The sequence below is a fragment of the Oncorhynchus masou genome, chromosome 10, assembly GCF_036934945.1.
Source record: "Oncorhynchus masou masou isolate Uvic2021 chromosome 10, UVic_Omas_1.1, whole genome shotgun sequence".
NCBI classification, from domain to species: Eukaryota; Metazoa; Chordata; class Actinopteri; order Salmoniformes; family Salmonidae; genus Oncorhynchus; species Oncorhynchus masou.
In genome coordinates, this window is record NC_088221.1 from 31,491,065 (window position 1) to 31,507,763 (window position 16,699).

The 16,699-nt window shown below is 41.4% G+C and overlaps 1 protein-coding gene across 2 annotated transcripts; it reads right to left on the reverse strand.

The window, feature by feature from the left end:
* Window positions 1–11,059: 11,059 nt before the first annotated feature.
* On the reverse strand, window positions 11,060–16,389 carry LOC135547519 (guanylate-binding protein 1-like). Of its 2 annotated transcripts, none has more exons than XM_064976596.1 (10): window positions 16,344–16,389; window positions 15,864–16,087; window positions 15,563–15,690; window positions 14,510–14,619; window positions 13,830–14,041; window positions 13,083–13,325; window positions 12,692–12,972; window positions 12,367–12,579; window positions 12,032–12,134; window positions 11,060–11,766 (listed from the first exon to the last, which is right to left on the reverse strand). In XM_064976596.1, the coding sequence occupies exons 2-10, from the start codon at window positions 16,033–16,035 to the stop codon at window positions 11,366–11,368; spliced, it is 1,863 nt and encodes a 620-aa protein (XP_064832668.1). In that variant the 5' UTR covers window positions 16,036–16,087; window positions 16,344–16,389; the 3' UTR covers window positions 11,060–11,365. The 2 variants fall into 2 exon arrangements, with proteins under 2 accessions (XP_064832668.1, XP_064832667.1); XM_064976595.1 differs by having other exon boundaries at window positions 15,563–15,702.
* Window positions 16,390–16,699: the final 310 nt, after the last annotated feature.

The window sequence follows — 16,699 nt, forward strand, 5'->3', positions numbered from 1 at the left end:
TATGACTGAATGCGATGTTGCCCTGTCCGTATTGACCCTTCTCTGGGTCCAGACCCGGACCGCGATTTGAGTTTGGTTGATCTATCTGGTCAATCTGGTCGACAAAACCACACCCATCATTATTCTATTTTTTTATTGAACACAACAAGAATGGTGTATAGGTATAAAATACAAGTATACCATTCTTATCTAAACATAAAAGAGCAGACAGAAACAACAAGACCCAGAGTTCTGGGTACAAAACAAATAATACAGAACACGACATACAGAACAAGGACTGGTAGAAAGAAAGAGGGTAGATGTCACCCCCCCCCCCCCACTTATTCCTCCCCCTTATTCCCCACTATTCTAGCCTGACATTTATCACACAGGGGATGTATCAGGAAATATTCTATGCAGTTTGGTTTTGGAATAGTGTAATCTGTGTAATACCTTGAATTGTATGAGATGATGTCTGGAGTTAATTCATCATTTTTCTAATCCTGACAGTCATTCCAAATTTAAATTGGGGTTGAATAAAAGTCCCAATTGTTGGCTAGCCACACAGTCTGGATTCTAGTTAGACATCATATTGCAAACCAGCATAAAGTAAGATAATGCTGGCCAAAACACAATGAAGGCTGGTCACCGGCAAAACCACAAAAAAACATGCTGGCCACCAGAGAAAACACAATGAAGGCTGGTAGCCTATGTGGTCAATGCCGGGTTTTATTCAGAAGGTTACATCACAGTATATATGTTTGTCAAAGTAAGGTGGATAACTCCTTGATCCTGCTTTGTGGCATTCCCCTCAGGTCTTGATGTGCGTGGTGTGTCCAAGCAGCAGATTAATGAAGATCATTAGTCCTATAGGAGTATCATTACTGCATGTCTCATCCTGGATCAAAAGCTGATAGAAGCACAGTGGCTAGGAAAAACTCATCAGAAAGGCACAGCAAGGAGTCATCAGGCCAGGTAGTCCTGAGGCATGGTCCTGGGGCTTAGGTCCTCCGAGAGAAAGAGAGGGTGAGAAAGAAAGAGAGAGAGATTTAGAGAAAGCATACTTAAATTCCCACAGGACACCAGATAAGACAGGAGAAATACTCCAGATATTTGCATTGCTACTAAGTAACCCTCCAATTGTTCCCCACTATTCCACCCACTAAAGCCCGTCCCTCGTTGGGTTGTCATCCCAGTGACCGGCCACTAGAGGGATATCTTCAACCACCAACTTACTGTCCTGAGACAAGGCCGAGTATAACCCACGAAGATCTCCCCCACGAAACGAGGGGGGGGGGCAACCCAGACAGGAAGACCACGTCAGTGACTCAACCCACTCAAGTGACGCACCCCTCATAGGGACGGCATGGAAGAGCACCAGTAAGCCAGTGACTCAGCCTCCGTTATAGGGTTAGAGGCCGAAAATCCCAGCTCATCAGTTCTCCCTGGTTATAAACTAAGGAACTGACTAAGGAACTGACTTCTATGAAGTGACAGCTGGTTTGGCCCCATTGTACCATTGTTGCACAGCAGTCTTTCTGTTGCACTATTTCCTAGTAGTTTTACTGGGCTCTTCTGGTTAATGTTGAGACTGGAGAAAGGTGTAGCTGCTGATCAGACAGGGCTCTAACTCCTCTAGCCACAATGACATAGGGTACAGGCTGGGCAGCAGGCTGTTATCCAGCCTGCCAGCTTAGTGGAGTCTGTCACTAGCATAGTGACTTTAATTTTCACATGGAAAACTCTACAGACCCACTCCAAAAGCCTTTCATGCCATCATCGACTCAGTGGATCACCATCTCATTATGTTTGCAATCGCAACAAATAATCTGCTTATACCCCAACCAAGGATCATCAAAAGCTGTGCTATGAATTATCGGACAACCCAAAGATTCCTAGATGCCCTTCCAGACTCCCTCTACCTACCCAAGGACGTCGGAGTACAAAATCGTTTAACCACCTAACTGAGGAACTAAATATAAACTTGCGTAATACCCTTGATGCAGTCGCACTCCTAAAAAAAAACATTGTCACAAGAATCTAGCTCCCTGGTATACAGAAAATACCCAAGCCCTGAAGCAAGCTTCCAGAATATTGGAGTGGAAATGGTGCTCCACCAAACTGGAACTCTTCTGATTAGCTTGGAAAGACAGTACCTTGCAATATCTAAGAAGCCTCACTGATGCTCGATCATCCTATTTTTCCAAAATGTATTTTTGATACCGTCGCAAACTAACTAAAAAGCAGCATTCCCCAAGTGAGGATGGCTTTCACTTCAGCAGTAATGAATTCATGAACTTCTTCGAAGAAAAGATCATGATCATTAGAAAGCAAATCACGGACTCCTCTTTGAAGTTGCGTATTTCTCTAAAGCTCAGATGTCCTAAGTCTGTACAACACTGCCAGGACCTAGGATCAATGGAGACACTACATTTTAAAAATCCTATCTTTACGCATTCATGAAAATAGTCGTGGCCTCTAAACCTTCAAAGCTGCATATTGGACCCTATTCCAACTAAACTACTGAAAGAGCTGCTTCGTGTGCTTGGCCCTCCTATGTTGAACATAATAAACGGCTCTCTATCCACCGGATGTTTACCAAACTCACTAAAAGTGGCAGTAATAAAACCTCTTGAAAAAGCCAAACCATGACTCAGAAAATGAAAAAAAAAATGATTGTCCTAAAACGAACCTCCCGTTAATTCTCATTTTATTAGAAAAAGCTGTTGCGCAGCAACTCACTGCCTTCCTGAAGACAAATAATGTATATGAAACACTTAAGTCTGGTTTTAGACCCCATCATAGCACTGAGACTGCACTTGTGAAGGTGGTAAATTACCTTTTAATGGCGTCAAACCAAGGCTCTGTATCTGTTCTCGTGCAGCTAGACCTTTTGGCACCATCGATAACCACATTCTTTTGGAGAGATTGGAAACTCTAAGTGGTCTACATGGACAAGTTCTTGCCTGGTTTAGATCTTATCTGTCGGAAAGATATCAGTTTGTCTCTGTGGATGGTTTGTCATCTGACAAATCAATTGTAAGTTTCCTCAAGGTTCGGTTTTAGGACCACTATTGTTTTCACTAAATATTTTACCTCTTGGTGATGTTATTAGGAAACATAATGTTAACTTTCACTGCTGTTTGGATGATACACAGCTGTACATTTTGATGAAACATGGTGAAGCCCCAAAATTGCCCTCCCTGAAAGCCTGTGTTTCAGACATAAGGAAGTGGATGGCGGCAAATGTTTTACTTTTAAACAAAGACAAAACAGATATGCTACTTCTAGGTCCCAAGAAACCAAGAGATCTTCTGTTGGATCTGACAAATAATCTTGATGATTGTACAGTTGTCTCAAATAAAAGTGTGAAGGACCTTGGCATTACACTGATCTCTCTTTTGAGGAACATATCAAGAATATTTCAAAGACAGCTTTTTTCCATCTTCGTAACATTGCAAATATCTGAAACTTATCTGAAAAAGCTAATCCATGCTTTTTGTCACTTCACGATTAGACTACTGCTGTGCTCGACTTTCCGGCTACCTAGATAAGGCACTAAATAAACTTTGGTTAGTGCTAAACACGGCTGCTAGAATCTTTACTAGAACCAAAAAATGTGATCATATCACCAGTGCTAGCCTCTCTACACTGGCTTCCTCTTAAGGCTATGGCTGATTTCAAGGTTTTTCTGCTAACCTACAAAGCATTACATGGGCCTGCTCCTACCTAATCTCTCCGATTTGATCCTGCCGTACATACCTACACGTATGCTACGGTCACATAATGCAGGCTTGCAAATGGCTGGAGGCAGGGCTTTCTCCTATAGAGCTCAATTTTTATGGAATGGTCTGCCTATCCATGTGAGAGATGGAGACTCAGGCTCGACCTTTAAGTCTTTACTGAAAACTCATCTCTTCACTTGGTCCTATGATTGAGTGTCGTCTGGCCCAGGGGTGCGAGGATGAACGGAAAGGCACTGGAGCGAAGAACCGCCCTTGTTGTCTCTGCCTGGCCGGTTCTCCTCTCTCCACTGGGATTCTCTGCCTTTGACCCTATTATGAGGCCTGAGTTACTAGCTTACTAGTGCTCTTCCATGCAGTCCCCACTTGAGTGGGTTGAGTCACTGCAAGCTGTATCTTCTCAAAGACTACTGTGTTCACCTCCCTCAGTTACTACAATCTAGTAGTTAGAGAGGATATAGTTAAAAAATATAAAATATAAAATGGAGGGCAAGTTTTTTTTTGGTGGGGTATCGGATGCTTGAGGGGCAGCTATCAGGGAATGGGGAAATCTTTGAGGGTTGGTTGCCTGGCAGTTGGGAGCTTGAGCCGGTGGCCAATATGTCGCTGGTTTGCATACCCGTTTTGACTTGGTGGAAGATCTGTCGACGTGACCTTGGGCAGAGCGTTGACCCTGGTTGATTTTGTGGGTCGCTGTGGAAGGGAGTCTGTTAGATGACTGAATGTAATGTAAATGTTGAGCGGCTTCACTGCAGGTAGATTGTATGTTTTAATATTGAATTTAAAAAAAACATTTAAAAAATACAAATAAAAAGAGATGCTGTCACGACTTCCGCTGAAGTTCGTCCCTCTCCTTGTTCGTTCGGCGGTCGGCGTCACCGGTTTTCTAGCCGCCACCGATCCACTTTTCATTTTCCATTAGTTTTGTCTTCATTGTACACAACACCTGGTTTCCATTCCCATAATTATATGTTCCTTATTTAACCCTCTGGTTCCCCCATGGTTTTGTGTTTTGTGCGTGTTTGTTCGTTGTAAGTTGGTCTGTATTGATTATTTTCCTTCTTGGAATATTTGTTGTTTTGAGTAAAGTTACATGAATTACTCATCTCCGTGTCCTGCGCCTGACTCCGCCTTACCTGCTACACCTAGACGCCTTACAGGTGCATCAGGCCACGAAGGCATAAATGGGGTTTTCCAGATGCAAGTCAGTAACAGACGATTACTACTTACTTACACACAAAAAGATTCAAAGTGGATTCAAATCAATATATTTCTTTATAAACAGATATGCATTTTTTACACAGTGCAACTTCAGAGATGAATTTTTCACATTATATAATATCCAAATGAATTATATTTAGCTTCAATAGACAATGTTCTCAAAGAGTATAAGACCATGAAAAATATACTGAACAAAAATAGAAATGCAACATGTAAAGTGTTAGTCCCATATTTCATGAGCTGAAATATAAGACACCAGACATTTTCCATATGCAAAAAGCTTATTTCTCTCAACTTTTGTGCACAAATTTGTTTACATCCCTGTTAGTGAGCATTTCTCCTTTGCCAAGATAATCCATCCACCTGACAGGTGTGGCATATCAAGAAGCTGATTAAACATCATGATCATTACAGAGTACCTTATGCTGTGGACAATAATGGGCCACTCAAACGTGCAGTTTTGTCACAACACAATGCCACAGATGTCTGAAGTTTTGAGGGAGTGTGCAATTGGCATGCTGAGCTGTTTCCAGATCATTTAATGTTAATTTCCCTACCTTAAGCCTCCTCCAATGTCATTTTAGAGAATTTGGCAGTACGTCTAACTGGCCTCAACACCACAGACCTTGCGTAACCACACCAGCCCAGGACCTCAACATCTGGCTTCTCCACCTGCGGGATTGTCTAAGAACAGCCTACCGGGCAGGTGACGAAACTGTGGGTTTGCACAACCAAAGACTTTCTGCACAAACTGTCTCAGGGAAGCTCATCTACGACCTCGTCGTCCTTAACAGGTCCTTGGCCTGACTGCAGTTTGGTCTCGTAACCGACTTCAGTGGGAAAATGCTCACCTTCAATGGCCGTGGGTACGCTGGAAAAGTGTTCTCTTCACGGATTAATCCCAGTTTCAACTGTACAGGGCAGATGGCAGACAGCATTTATGGCATTGTGTCGGTGAGGGGTTTGCTGATGCCAACATTGTGAACAGTGCCCTATTGTGGCGGTGGGGTTATGGTATGGGCGGGCCCAAGCTACAGACAACAAACACAATTGCATTTTATTGATGGAAAGTTGAATGCACAGAGACACCGTGACGAGATCCTGAGGCCCATTGTTGTGCCATTCATCTGCCGTCATCACCTCATGTTTCAGCATGATATTGCATGGCCCCATGTCACAAGGATTTGTACACAATTCTTGGAAGCTGAAATTGTCCCAGTTCTTCCATGGCCTGCAAACTCACCAGACATGTAACCCATTAAGCACGTTTGGTATGCTCTGGATCGACAAGTATGACACTGTGTTCCAGTTCCCACCAATATCCAGCAACTTCACACAGCCATTGAAGAGGAGTGAGACAACATTCCGCAGGCCACAATCAACGGCCTGATTAACTCTATGAGAAGGAGATGTGTTCCACTGCATGAGGTAAATGGTGATCACACCAGATACTGACTGGTTTTCTGGTCCACAGCCTAACTTTTTAAAAAGGTATCTGTGACCAACAGATGCATATCTGTATTCCCAGTCACGTTAAATCCATAGATTAGGGCTTAATGAATTTATTTCAGTTGATTGATTGACTTATATAAACTATAACTCAGTAAAATCGTAGAAATGTTTGCATGTTGCGTTTATAATTTTGTTCAGTGTATATTATGATTAAAGAAAAGTCTTAGTTATAGTCTAGAAATGTTTTCATTAAAGCCTCTAGATTTAAGCGCTATACTAGTACAGTGATAATTTCACCAAAACCTGTAAATACATATACTGTATGAGAAACATAATACATTGCTCTTGCATATAAAGCTTATACTGATACTAAGCATGGCTATCAACTTGACTTTCCACGTTACATTGATAGATAAAGCAAACAAATGTGTACATGCTCAAGTCATACACAATTTTTCTGGTTAGTCAAATCTCAAATTTGTGCAAATTTCTGCTCAATCTTGCATGCTTTCTCAAACAACTGTAACTGTATGTGCATTCGTAAATCAGCTCCTTTCTTGAGTTGGGCTCTGGGATGTAACAACCGTTGAGCATTGTGGGGGAAGGGTGTGTGTGTGTGTGTGTGTGTGTGTGTGTGTATCCCACATCTGTTGCAAGGGTGTAAGGATGTTAGGGACAATATAGGATGAATCACAATATTTGTTTGCCAAAATAATAAGTGCTTGACAAAAATGTAATGTAATTCAATGGCAATCCTGGTCATGGGTAACAATCCTTTGCATGAACTGACGACATTATTACACATGTGAATTGTTAATGATGGAAATTAAGATATGCAAGATTTTTGAATATATATATTTTTAATGGCTAAATATAAAGCAGATTGAGGTGAGAGCATTGGAAATGCTTTTACCGGTTGATCTGCTTCTGTTCAGTGGGTGGCACTGTGTGGTCTTTTCAAAGGATGGGTCCTGGCCTCTCGGGGGGCCTAGGGATCTGGGGGGACTGGGGTGGTCTGCCGGTCACTGGGATGACAACCCAACTAGGGATGGGCTTTAGTGGGTGGAATAGTGGAGAACAATTGGAGGGTTACTTAGTAGCAATGCAAATATCATGATACAGCTGTATGGACACTCAATCCCTATGGTACATTTTAATGGTAAATCTACAAACATGAATAGAATTGAAACGTGTGTCTGATTATGGTGAATGGTGAAATAAGTATAGCCAGATAAGAAGAAAATCTGAAAAATATTTACCTGGCTCAAAGAGAAGGAATATCATATCTATTGTTTACAGGAAACTCATTCAACAATTTTAGGTGAAGTTGTGTGGAAAAAAGGGGGGGGGGGTATAATTCTCCTATGGGCAAAGAAACTCGAAAGGGGTGATGATTATAAATAACAGTAATTTTGATCTGAATGTGCAAATTGTCCAAACAGGTCCGCAAGGTAGATGGATGATTTTAAATACCTTATTGGACCATAAACTGATATGGCTCATTAACCTTTACGGACCAAATAATTATGATCCACACTTCTTTGAAAAGATAGATAATAAATGATCAAACCTACAAGCAATACAATATTATATTATTATGGTGGGAGATTAAAATACTGTTTTAAATACCTCAATGGACCAGAAAGGAAACCACACTGCAAACTATCACCTTCAAACTCTTCAGGAAATGTGAATGGCATGGATATATTAGAATTAGTGGATATATGGAGGCTTAAATCTCTGGACCTAGTAAGATATACAGTTGAAGTCAGTAGTGTACATACACTTAGGTTGGAGTCATTAAAACTAGTTTTTTCAACCATTCCTCAAATTTCTTGTTAACAAACTATAGTTTTGGCAAGTTGATTAAGACATCTACTTTGTGCATGAAGCAAATCATTTTTCCAAAAATTGTTTAAAGACAGATCATTTCACTTATAATTCACTGTATTACAATTCCAGTGGGTCAGAAGTTTACATACACGAAGTTGACTGTGCCTTTTTAAACAGCTTGGAAAATTCCAGAAAATTATTTGATGGCTTTCAAAACTTCTGATAAGTTAATTGACATAATTTGAGTCAATTGGAGGTGTACCTGTGGATGTATTTTGAGGCCTACCTTCAAACTCAGTGCCTCTTTGCTTGACATCATGGGAAAATCAAAAGAAATCAGCCAAGACCTCAGAAAATAAATTGTAGACCTCCACAAGTCTGGTTCATTCTTTGGAGCAATTTCTAAATGCCTGAGGGTACCACATTCATCTGTACAAACAATAGTACGCAAGTATAAACACCATGGGACCATGCAGCCGTTATACCGCTCAGGAAGGATACGCGTTCTGTCTCCTAGAAATGAACGTACTTTGGTGCGGAAAAGTGCAAATCAATCCCAGAACAACAGCAAAGGACCTTGTGAAGATGCTGGAGGAAACAGGTACAAAATTATCTATATCCACAGTAAAATGAGTCCTATATTGACATAACCTGAAAGGCCGCTCAGCAAGGAAGAAGCCACTGCTCTAAAACAGCCATAAAAAAAACAGACTACGGTTTGCAACTGCACTTTGGGACAAATATCATACTTTTTGGAGAAATGTCCTCTGGTTTGATGAAACAAAAATAGAACTATTTGGCCATAATGACCATCGTTATGTTTGGAGGAAAAGGGGGAGGCTTGCAAGCCGAAGAACACCATCCCAACCGTGAAGCACGGGGGTGGCAGCATCATGTTGTGGGGGTGCTTTGCTGCAGGAGGGACTGGTGCACTTCACAAAATAGATGGCATCATGAGGAGGGAATATTATGTGGATATATTGAAGCAACATCTCAAGACATCAGTCAGGAAGTTAAAGCAAATGGGTTTTCCAAATGGACATTGATCCCAAGCATACTTCCAAAGTTGTGGCAAAATGGCTTAAGGACAACAAAGTCAAGGTATTGGAGTGGCCATCACAAAGCCCTGACGTGAATCCTATAGAAAATTTGTGGGGAGAACTGAAAATGCATGTGCGAACAAGGAGTCCTACAAACCTGACTCAATTACACCAGCTCTGTCAGGAGGAATGGGCCAAAATTCACCCAACTTACTGTGGGAAGCTTGTGGAAGGCTACCGGAAACGTTTGACCCAAGTTAAACAATTTAAAGGGAATGCTACCAAATACTAATTGAGTGTATGTAAACTTCTGGCCAACTGGGAATGTGATGAAAGAAATAAAAGCTGAAATAAATAATTCTCTCTACTATTATTGTGACATTTCACATTCTTAAAATAAGATGGTGATCCTAACTGACCTAAGACAGGGAATGTTTACTAGGATTAAATGTCAGGAATTGTGAAAAACTGAGTTTAAATGTATTTGGCTGAGGTGTATGTAAACTTCCGACTTCAACTGTAGAGGACATGGCGGAGGCTTAATCAAGATAGTCGTCTCGACTTTTTCTTATGTCTTTCTCATTGGCACCAAAAGTTTAAAAAGTGTTGATAGGGGATAGAATGCGGTCGGACCATCAGATAATTGGCATATACATTACTCTTACTGAATTTCCACATGGACGAGGATATTTAACATTTAATCAAAACCTATTGGATGCTAACTTTTAAAAAAACTAGGACAGAGGAATTTATAACAAAAATTTTCAGACATAACACAGGCACAGCAAATCCCCTTATTGTATGGGACAATTTTAAATGTGCGGCCTTTAGAGGCCATGAAATTCAGTACTCATCTCTAAAACAAAAGCAATTTAGGTCAAAAGAGCCCATACTAACAAAGGAAATAGAAGGTATTGCAAGATTATGTTATAATAATAATTTTATCACATCAAATGGTTGTTTTATACAACAGAATAGAGTATTCTGTTAACTATTGTGTGTGTGTTCTACTGAGGATGGGCCTCTGGGAGATAACACTGAAAGGAGAGATTTATTATGTATTTTGGGTGAAAAAACCTAAAGAGCATGAGTTAATGTTTCTATTATATATGGTACCAGGGAGAGATGGTTCCAGTTTGGAGTCGGAGGGCCAGGCACTGGTCTCTATGCAATGAAAACTGTTAACACAGCAGATATTGTCTGCTGTGTATTATAGGTATCTTTCATACAAATCTTAACCTTGTGATCCATTATACATATCTGTTGTTCGTCATGAAGGTTGAAAGGGGTGTATCTTGGCTATAAAAAGTTTAACTATAACTCTGACTTGTGTGATAAGTTTGTCGCCCCTCATTTGATAATACAGAAATTAACCACCAGAAAGGTCTAACAGAACAAAAGGATAAAAACTCTACAATGGAGGCTCAGAATGATGTAGAGGAAAAACAAAAAGAAATGGAGGAACTTATTCAAGAAAGATCAAGTGTATATATTATAAAAAATAAAGCAACTGTAGATATGGTCCCAGTTTACCTATTTGCTTAGGGTCTTGTCTACACCTAGCGAAAAGTATTTTTTATTATTTCAGAAAAAAATATTATATTTTATTTGGAACCGCAAGCCAGACAAAATTAAACGGGCCTATTTATATTGCATATTAGGAAGAATGTCTCACCCTATGTTCAAGAATGGCCTTCTTTCCTTTATTCAGATTACAACCTCTCACTTTCAGTTATTTGAAAAGGAGATCATCTCCCAAATATAACTATTTTTAAAACAAGCCATAGAAAGTTGGTTGCAATGTATATTTAATCCACCAGAAAAGACAGAACAAATAATACAACAAATTGTGGTTACCCTCAAATATACTAATTGATCAAAAATAAAAAAGTATCATCTTCGCAAAAGATATCATAAATAAGACTAGTGGAGTTATGTCACACATGCAGCTAACAAAAACATATGGAAATGTCTGCCCTACCCAAAACTACAACCAACTAATTGCAGCACTACCGCTAACATGGAAGAGGAAAGTGGAAGGGGGAAAATTAAGAAATGTGTCTCTCTGTGTACCTGCTCAAGTAATACACAAGGTTTTTACTTCATAAAAGCTACCTTCATGAGCTTATATTGAAATAAAATGTTGGCAGCGTCCAATCCAAGTCGAAGAACAGGCATGACTGTAGACACAAGGAAACCACCTCCTTCCTTCTCAGGTTTGTTGCTCTTCTTGAACTCCTCTATCTCCTGTCTCATTAAGTCAGCCTTCTCCTTGTGGCCCTTCTCCAGCAGATCCTTCTGCTCCTGCATCTTGCACTCCAAGGCCCTGTGGAAGTCCCGTTCCTGTTGCTTCATCTCCTCCTTCATCTTCTCTTCCATCTGCTTCAACTTCTCATCTTTGCTTCTGCGATCGTCCTCCATGGTGTGCTCCATCTCCAACCGTTTCTCTTCAGCAGCCTTCTTCTCTTGCTCCAGCACAGCTGATCTCTCCTTCTCCTCTGCATGGTCCAAAGGAAGAGTTGAGGTAGGAAAACACTCTAGCTTCTGGACTACTTATGTTCTCTCTCATATGGAGTCAACAGACAGCCCCTGATCTTTTCCATGTTCTGGAGTAGGCCATAACTTTTAGATTACTCTTTCAAACATCCCAGATCTATGTTGACTTCGTGCAAGATTATCACCAATTTATTGTGAGAAGTCACTCCAACCAGAAAACTGAATGCAACCAGATAATAACATCCCGATGCTATATTTTGGACTTACCGTGGATCTTTTTCTCATTTTCGGTCAATTTCTTGTCAGCTTGCAGGATGGAATTCTTCTCTAGACTCTTCTCCCTCAGGAACTGCTCAAGAATCTCCTCAGCCTGTAGAAAACACCCCCAAAGGCTACATGTTTTATCATTGGTTGATGGCAATCTGTTTCTGGTATGACGCTGCAGATGGAAGCTAACATGGAAGCTAATCATAAGAAGTTGATAGAAACAGCAATCCATCTACGGAATTGAAACTAAGTGGATCGGCCTGAAAGATGAGAACAGCTCCAGTGTTTAATATGGATTTTTTGATGAATGTTTCAGCCCGAGCAAGGATTCTTACCCTAACTCCTTTATCAGGCTCGGCCCGGTACTGTGCCACCATGTTGTCATGGTGACTGCAGTAAAGCTCATATCCTCCAGGTGTGGCATAGATCCCCTCCTTAATCTTCTGGGCCATCGGAACAGACAGCTTCTCCAGAAGAGCCGCACACTTCTTCTCTGAGGCATCCTCGTTCTGGATGAGAAGGTCAGCGTAGTGCTTTGCAATGGCCACCTGCAGGAGTCAAGACTGTTTTAGGGAAGCATTTGTAAAAAGTGGTCCTTGACAGAGTTAAGAACTAAGGCAGTGTTTGTATCAGGCACAGATCTGAAATGATGACCCTTACCGCCAACGCTTTCAAGAAATCCCCATTTTCGTCTTTGAAGGATCGTTTCATGAAAGCCTGCGTGGCCTGGTGGTCTGAGCGGAGGTGATGAGCTGAAATCTGACCCATGGCCACAGGGAATAAGGCCTTCACCTCCTCCATGCCGCTCTGGTATACCGCCTGGCCCTCATCCACAGCAGCCTGGTTCTCAATTTGAGCCATGGCCAGCACCGCATTCTCCAGACAGGGCACAGAGCCTTTGGCTATGGTCTCCACATAGGTTTTAACCAAGTGACCGAGCACTGCAATCAGATAGAGGCGGGAAGAAAAATATAAGTGTATACATTTGGTGGTACAATAACATAGGCTACATTCAATGCATATGTGCAAAATCTGCTGATTTTTGACTTACTTCTCCCGGTTACTTTGTGTCCCCCTTTGACAGTTTTTGTGCGGCTCTCCTGGAAAATAAAGCGGCAGAAAGTGTCTGCAACCTTTTGGAAGCTTCCACAGAGGTCAGCCTCGTCCATGGAATCCAGATGGGGCATGTTGGCAGGAGTTGTAGGAGTGGGGAAAACAAAGCACTTGCGCGAGGGGAAGTAGTTCCGGATGCACTCTCGTGGTAGGTTGTACATCAGGTTCTTTTTACCCCCACCTGAATGATAGTCAGCATTCACCATTACAGTTGACATTAATCTATTTTTTGGGCTGGTTTCCCAGACACAGACTAGGCCTTGTCCTGCACACAAACGTGTGTTCAGTGGAGAATCTCGTCTAGAGGCCTAATCTGTGTCTCTGGTTCCGGCCCTTAGAGTTCACCATCGAAACACACAGTCATTAACAGACAAGCATATACAGAGATATGCTTAAATTAACATGAGGCAGAATACCTTATGTCCAATAAAACAACTGGATAAAATCATTTGGTGTATGCGTCTGTTTGATTATGAGTGTAATCCTACATTACATTTTCATAGGAATGATTTTATAATAGGTCATTTTGACAGGCAGAGCCAATATCAATCATCTTGTTTCACAACCCCTATGCTCTTTGTGAGATAATGATTATTCCAGCTGTATAATTGTTAATGGTGCACTATTCTATGTAGAGACATTGTGCACAGTTGATCATTGGGGTGGTGGCTAGTGCTAATGTCACCTTTTCTGAGTTCCAGGGAATGCTCCAGATACTCATCTTCAGTGACGTTTCTGCCGTCGATCTCGAGTAGTAGAGTGAAATCTCTGACGGCCCACACAAAATTCGGAAAGAACTGCACAAACTGGGTGTCCCCTCCTTCCTCGTCATCGTGAGAGGATGAAGCTGCACTGGAAGAATTCACCTTGATCCGCTCTGTCAGCTCACTCACATATCTATAAGGCCAGTTGAGGATTGGCTGATAAAAGCTACCAAAGTTTGAAAAATCATGTGCGTCTGCATTGACATGTGCCTGCTACAGTTGTACAAGGGCTTGCTATAAAACAGATACAGCATATGAGCTGTTTCAGGTCTTTATTGAATGGACTGTGTCTGCATGCACTGAGTAACCCCTAAGGGAATTGATCCAACAAAGTATAGTGTGTTGAACATTCTGCAAACACGTAATTAACGCTATCAGTAACACAATATAATGCTCCGGGTCAATAAGGACATTTTGTTCAGCATCCAATAGATATACAAATGTACAGCACTTTCACTTTCAATATGAAAGGGACTTCCAAGAAATGGCCCGGTTGGGGGAAATATCCCCTAACCATGTGATATGTACACCTGTTAAAGTCAACAGGAGAGGAAACAGGGGAGGTTTGCCATGGGGAAATAGATATTGGTTTAAAGGATACTGGAGGTTCTCCACGGCTTGATTGTCAATGGTCCCTCGACTATTGTAGACCAGAGTACTGCTTAACAGAATGGCCAAGGAGAAGATCCAGGCATCATTCTTAGAATCTCCCTGAAACAAGTATGACAACAGCAACATGCCTACTGGTGATACGGCTAAATGAAATTAAATAATTTCAAATACACTATATATACAAAAGTATGTGGACACCCCTTCAAATTAGTGGGTTCGGCTATTTAATCAAACCTGTTGCTGACAGGTGTATAACATCGAGCACCAAGCCATGCAATCTCCATAGACAAACATTGGCAAGAGAATGGCCTTACTGAAAAGCTCAGCGACTTTCAATGTGGCACCATCATAGGATGCCACCTTTCCAACAAGTCAGTTCATCTAATTTCTGCCCTGCTAGGGCTGCTCCGGTGAACTGTTAGTGCTGTTATTGTGGAGTGGAAATGAACTCACTACCGAGTTCCAAACTGCCTCTGGAAGCAACGTCAGCACAAGTACTGTTCATTGGGAGCTTCATGAAATGGGTTTCCATGGCCAAGCAGTAGCACAAAAGCCTAAGATCACCATGTGCAATGCCAAGCGTCGGCTGGAGGGGTGTAAAGATTGGACTCTGCAGCATTGGAAACACATTCTCTGGAGGAATGTGTCACGTTTTACCATCTGGCAGTCCGACGGACGAATCTGGGTTTGGTGGATGCCAGGAGAACGCTACCTGCCCAAATGCATTGTGCCAACTGTAGAGTTTGGTGGAGGTGTAGGAATGGTCTGGTGCTGTATTTTATCGTTTGGGCTAGGCCCCTTAATTCCAGTGAAGGGAAATCTTAACGCTACAGCATACAGTGACAATCTAAACAATTCTGTGCTTCCAACTTTGTGGTAACAGTTTGGGGAAGGTCCAGTTTGTCCATGATTTTGGAATGAGATGTTAGGCGAACAGGTGGCTACATACTTTTGGTCATGTAGTGCTTATGTGTTTCGATATTTGTTCACTGTGTGGGATTACTAATGTGAATTGTAAAGAGACTGAACTTTGACCTCTCACCTTCTCCACGTCCCCCAGCCCCTCTGTATCCAGTAGCACCAGGGTGTGGTGTCTTTTTTCAGGGTGAGGCACACACCACATCCAGATTCCCTTAGTTTTGGACTGGATGGTGGCTCCCAGGGCAAAACCTAAATCAATATCTCAAAGACCGTTTTCAGATGAAAAAATTTAATAGACTTTTTCTTCTGAAATAAATGTACAGATGCAAAAAAATAGGAATTGTCTATTGAAGCACAGATTAAACCCAAACCAGTTTGTGAATTCAGATATGTCTCTCAGCATCAGTCAGTCTCTGTCTCACCTTGTCTCTTTCCAGCCAGCTTGTTCATGAGGTAGGACTTGCCGGTGCGGTACAGCCCGACAACCGCCACCACTACGACTTGCTGGTTCAGTCCCATCAGGTACTTGATGGCACCAGGAACTACATGAAGCTCGCCGTCGGCGTTTTCGACCAGGCACATTGGGGAATCCATGGTCAAGTGGCTTCACAGGATGATTAGCCAACAGCTCCCAGAAATAGTCAATCTATAATACAATTATGAATTAAATATAGTTCAGATTAATTGTGTGAATATTATATAGACTAGGACTACTGTGAAGGTTATGTAAAAAATATTATTAAGATCTGCATAATTGAACAGCTGAGCCATATGCATACAAAATTAAAAGTGAAGTTAAAATATTGTCCAATTTTAGCTTCAATTGCATTACAAAATTTGTCTTCAAACATGTAACTGTTTTCATGCTATGGAAAAGCATTAGTCGATACTAGCCTACTCACATAAACGACCTCTCCAAAAGCCTGCTCCAAACCAACTGTAAAATTGCAGAGGATGTCGCAATCTCGAGGATCGATTTCAAGGGGGTTTCAACTAGTTACCACAGCCACAAAGTAAAAATGGTCTGTAATCATAAAAATGAATGAAAACAAAACAAATAGCTTTTTGGTCTTAATTTAAGGTTAGAGGTAGACATAATGTTAGCAGTGTCAAGGTTAGGTTTAAAATCACATTTTAAGAAGGGAAATTAGTAGAAATAGGCTAGGTCTACGACGTTGTGGCTGTAGTAACTAGTGGTACCTATTTGTCTGCAGATACAGAAAGTGAAAGACTTCTGGACTTCGTTCTTTCCCAGAAG

Coding starts and splice junctions, on each gene's coding strand:
- LOC135547519 (XM_064976595.1), bottom strand. CDS start 16,035: ATGGATTCCCCAATGTGCCTGGTCGAAAACGCCGACGGCGAGCTTCAT. Junction 12,580..12,691: donor ATTTCTTGAAAGCGTTGGCG/GTAAGGGTCATC, acceptor TGACTCCTGCAG/GTGGCCATTGCAAAGCACTA. Junction 12,135..12,366: donor AGCCTGATAAAGGAGTTAGG/GTAAGAATCCTT, acceptor TGTTTTCTACAG/GCTGAGGAGATTCTTGAGCA.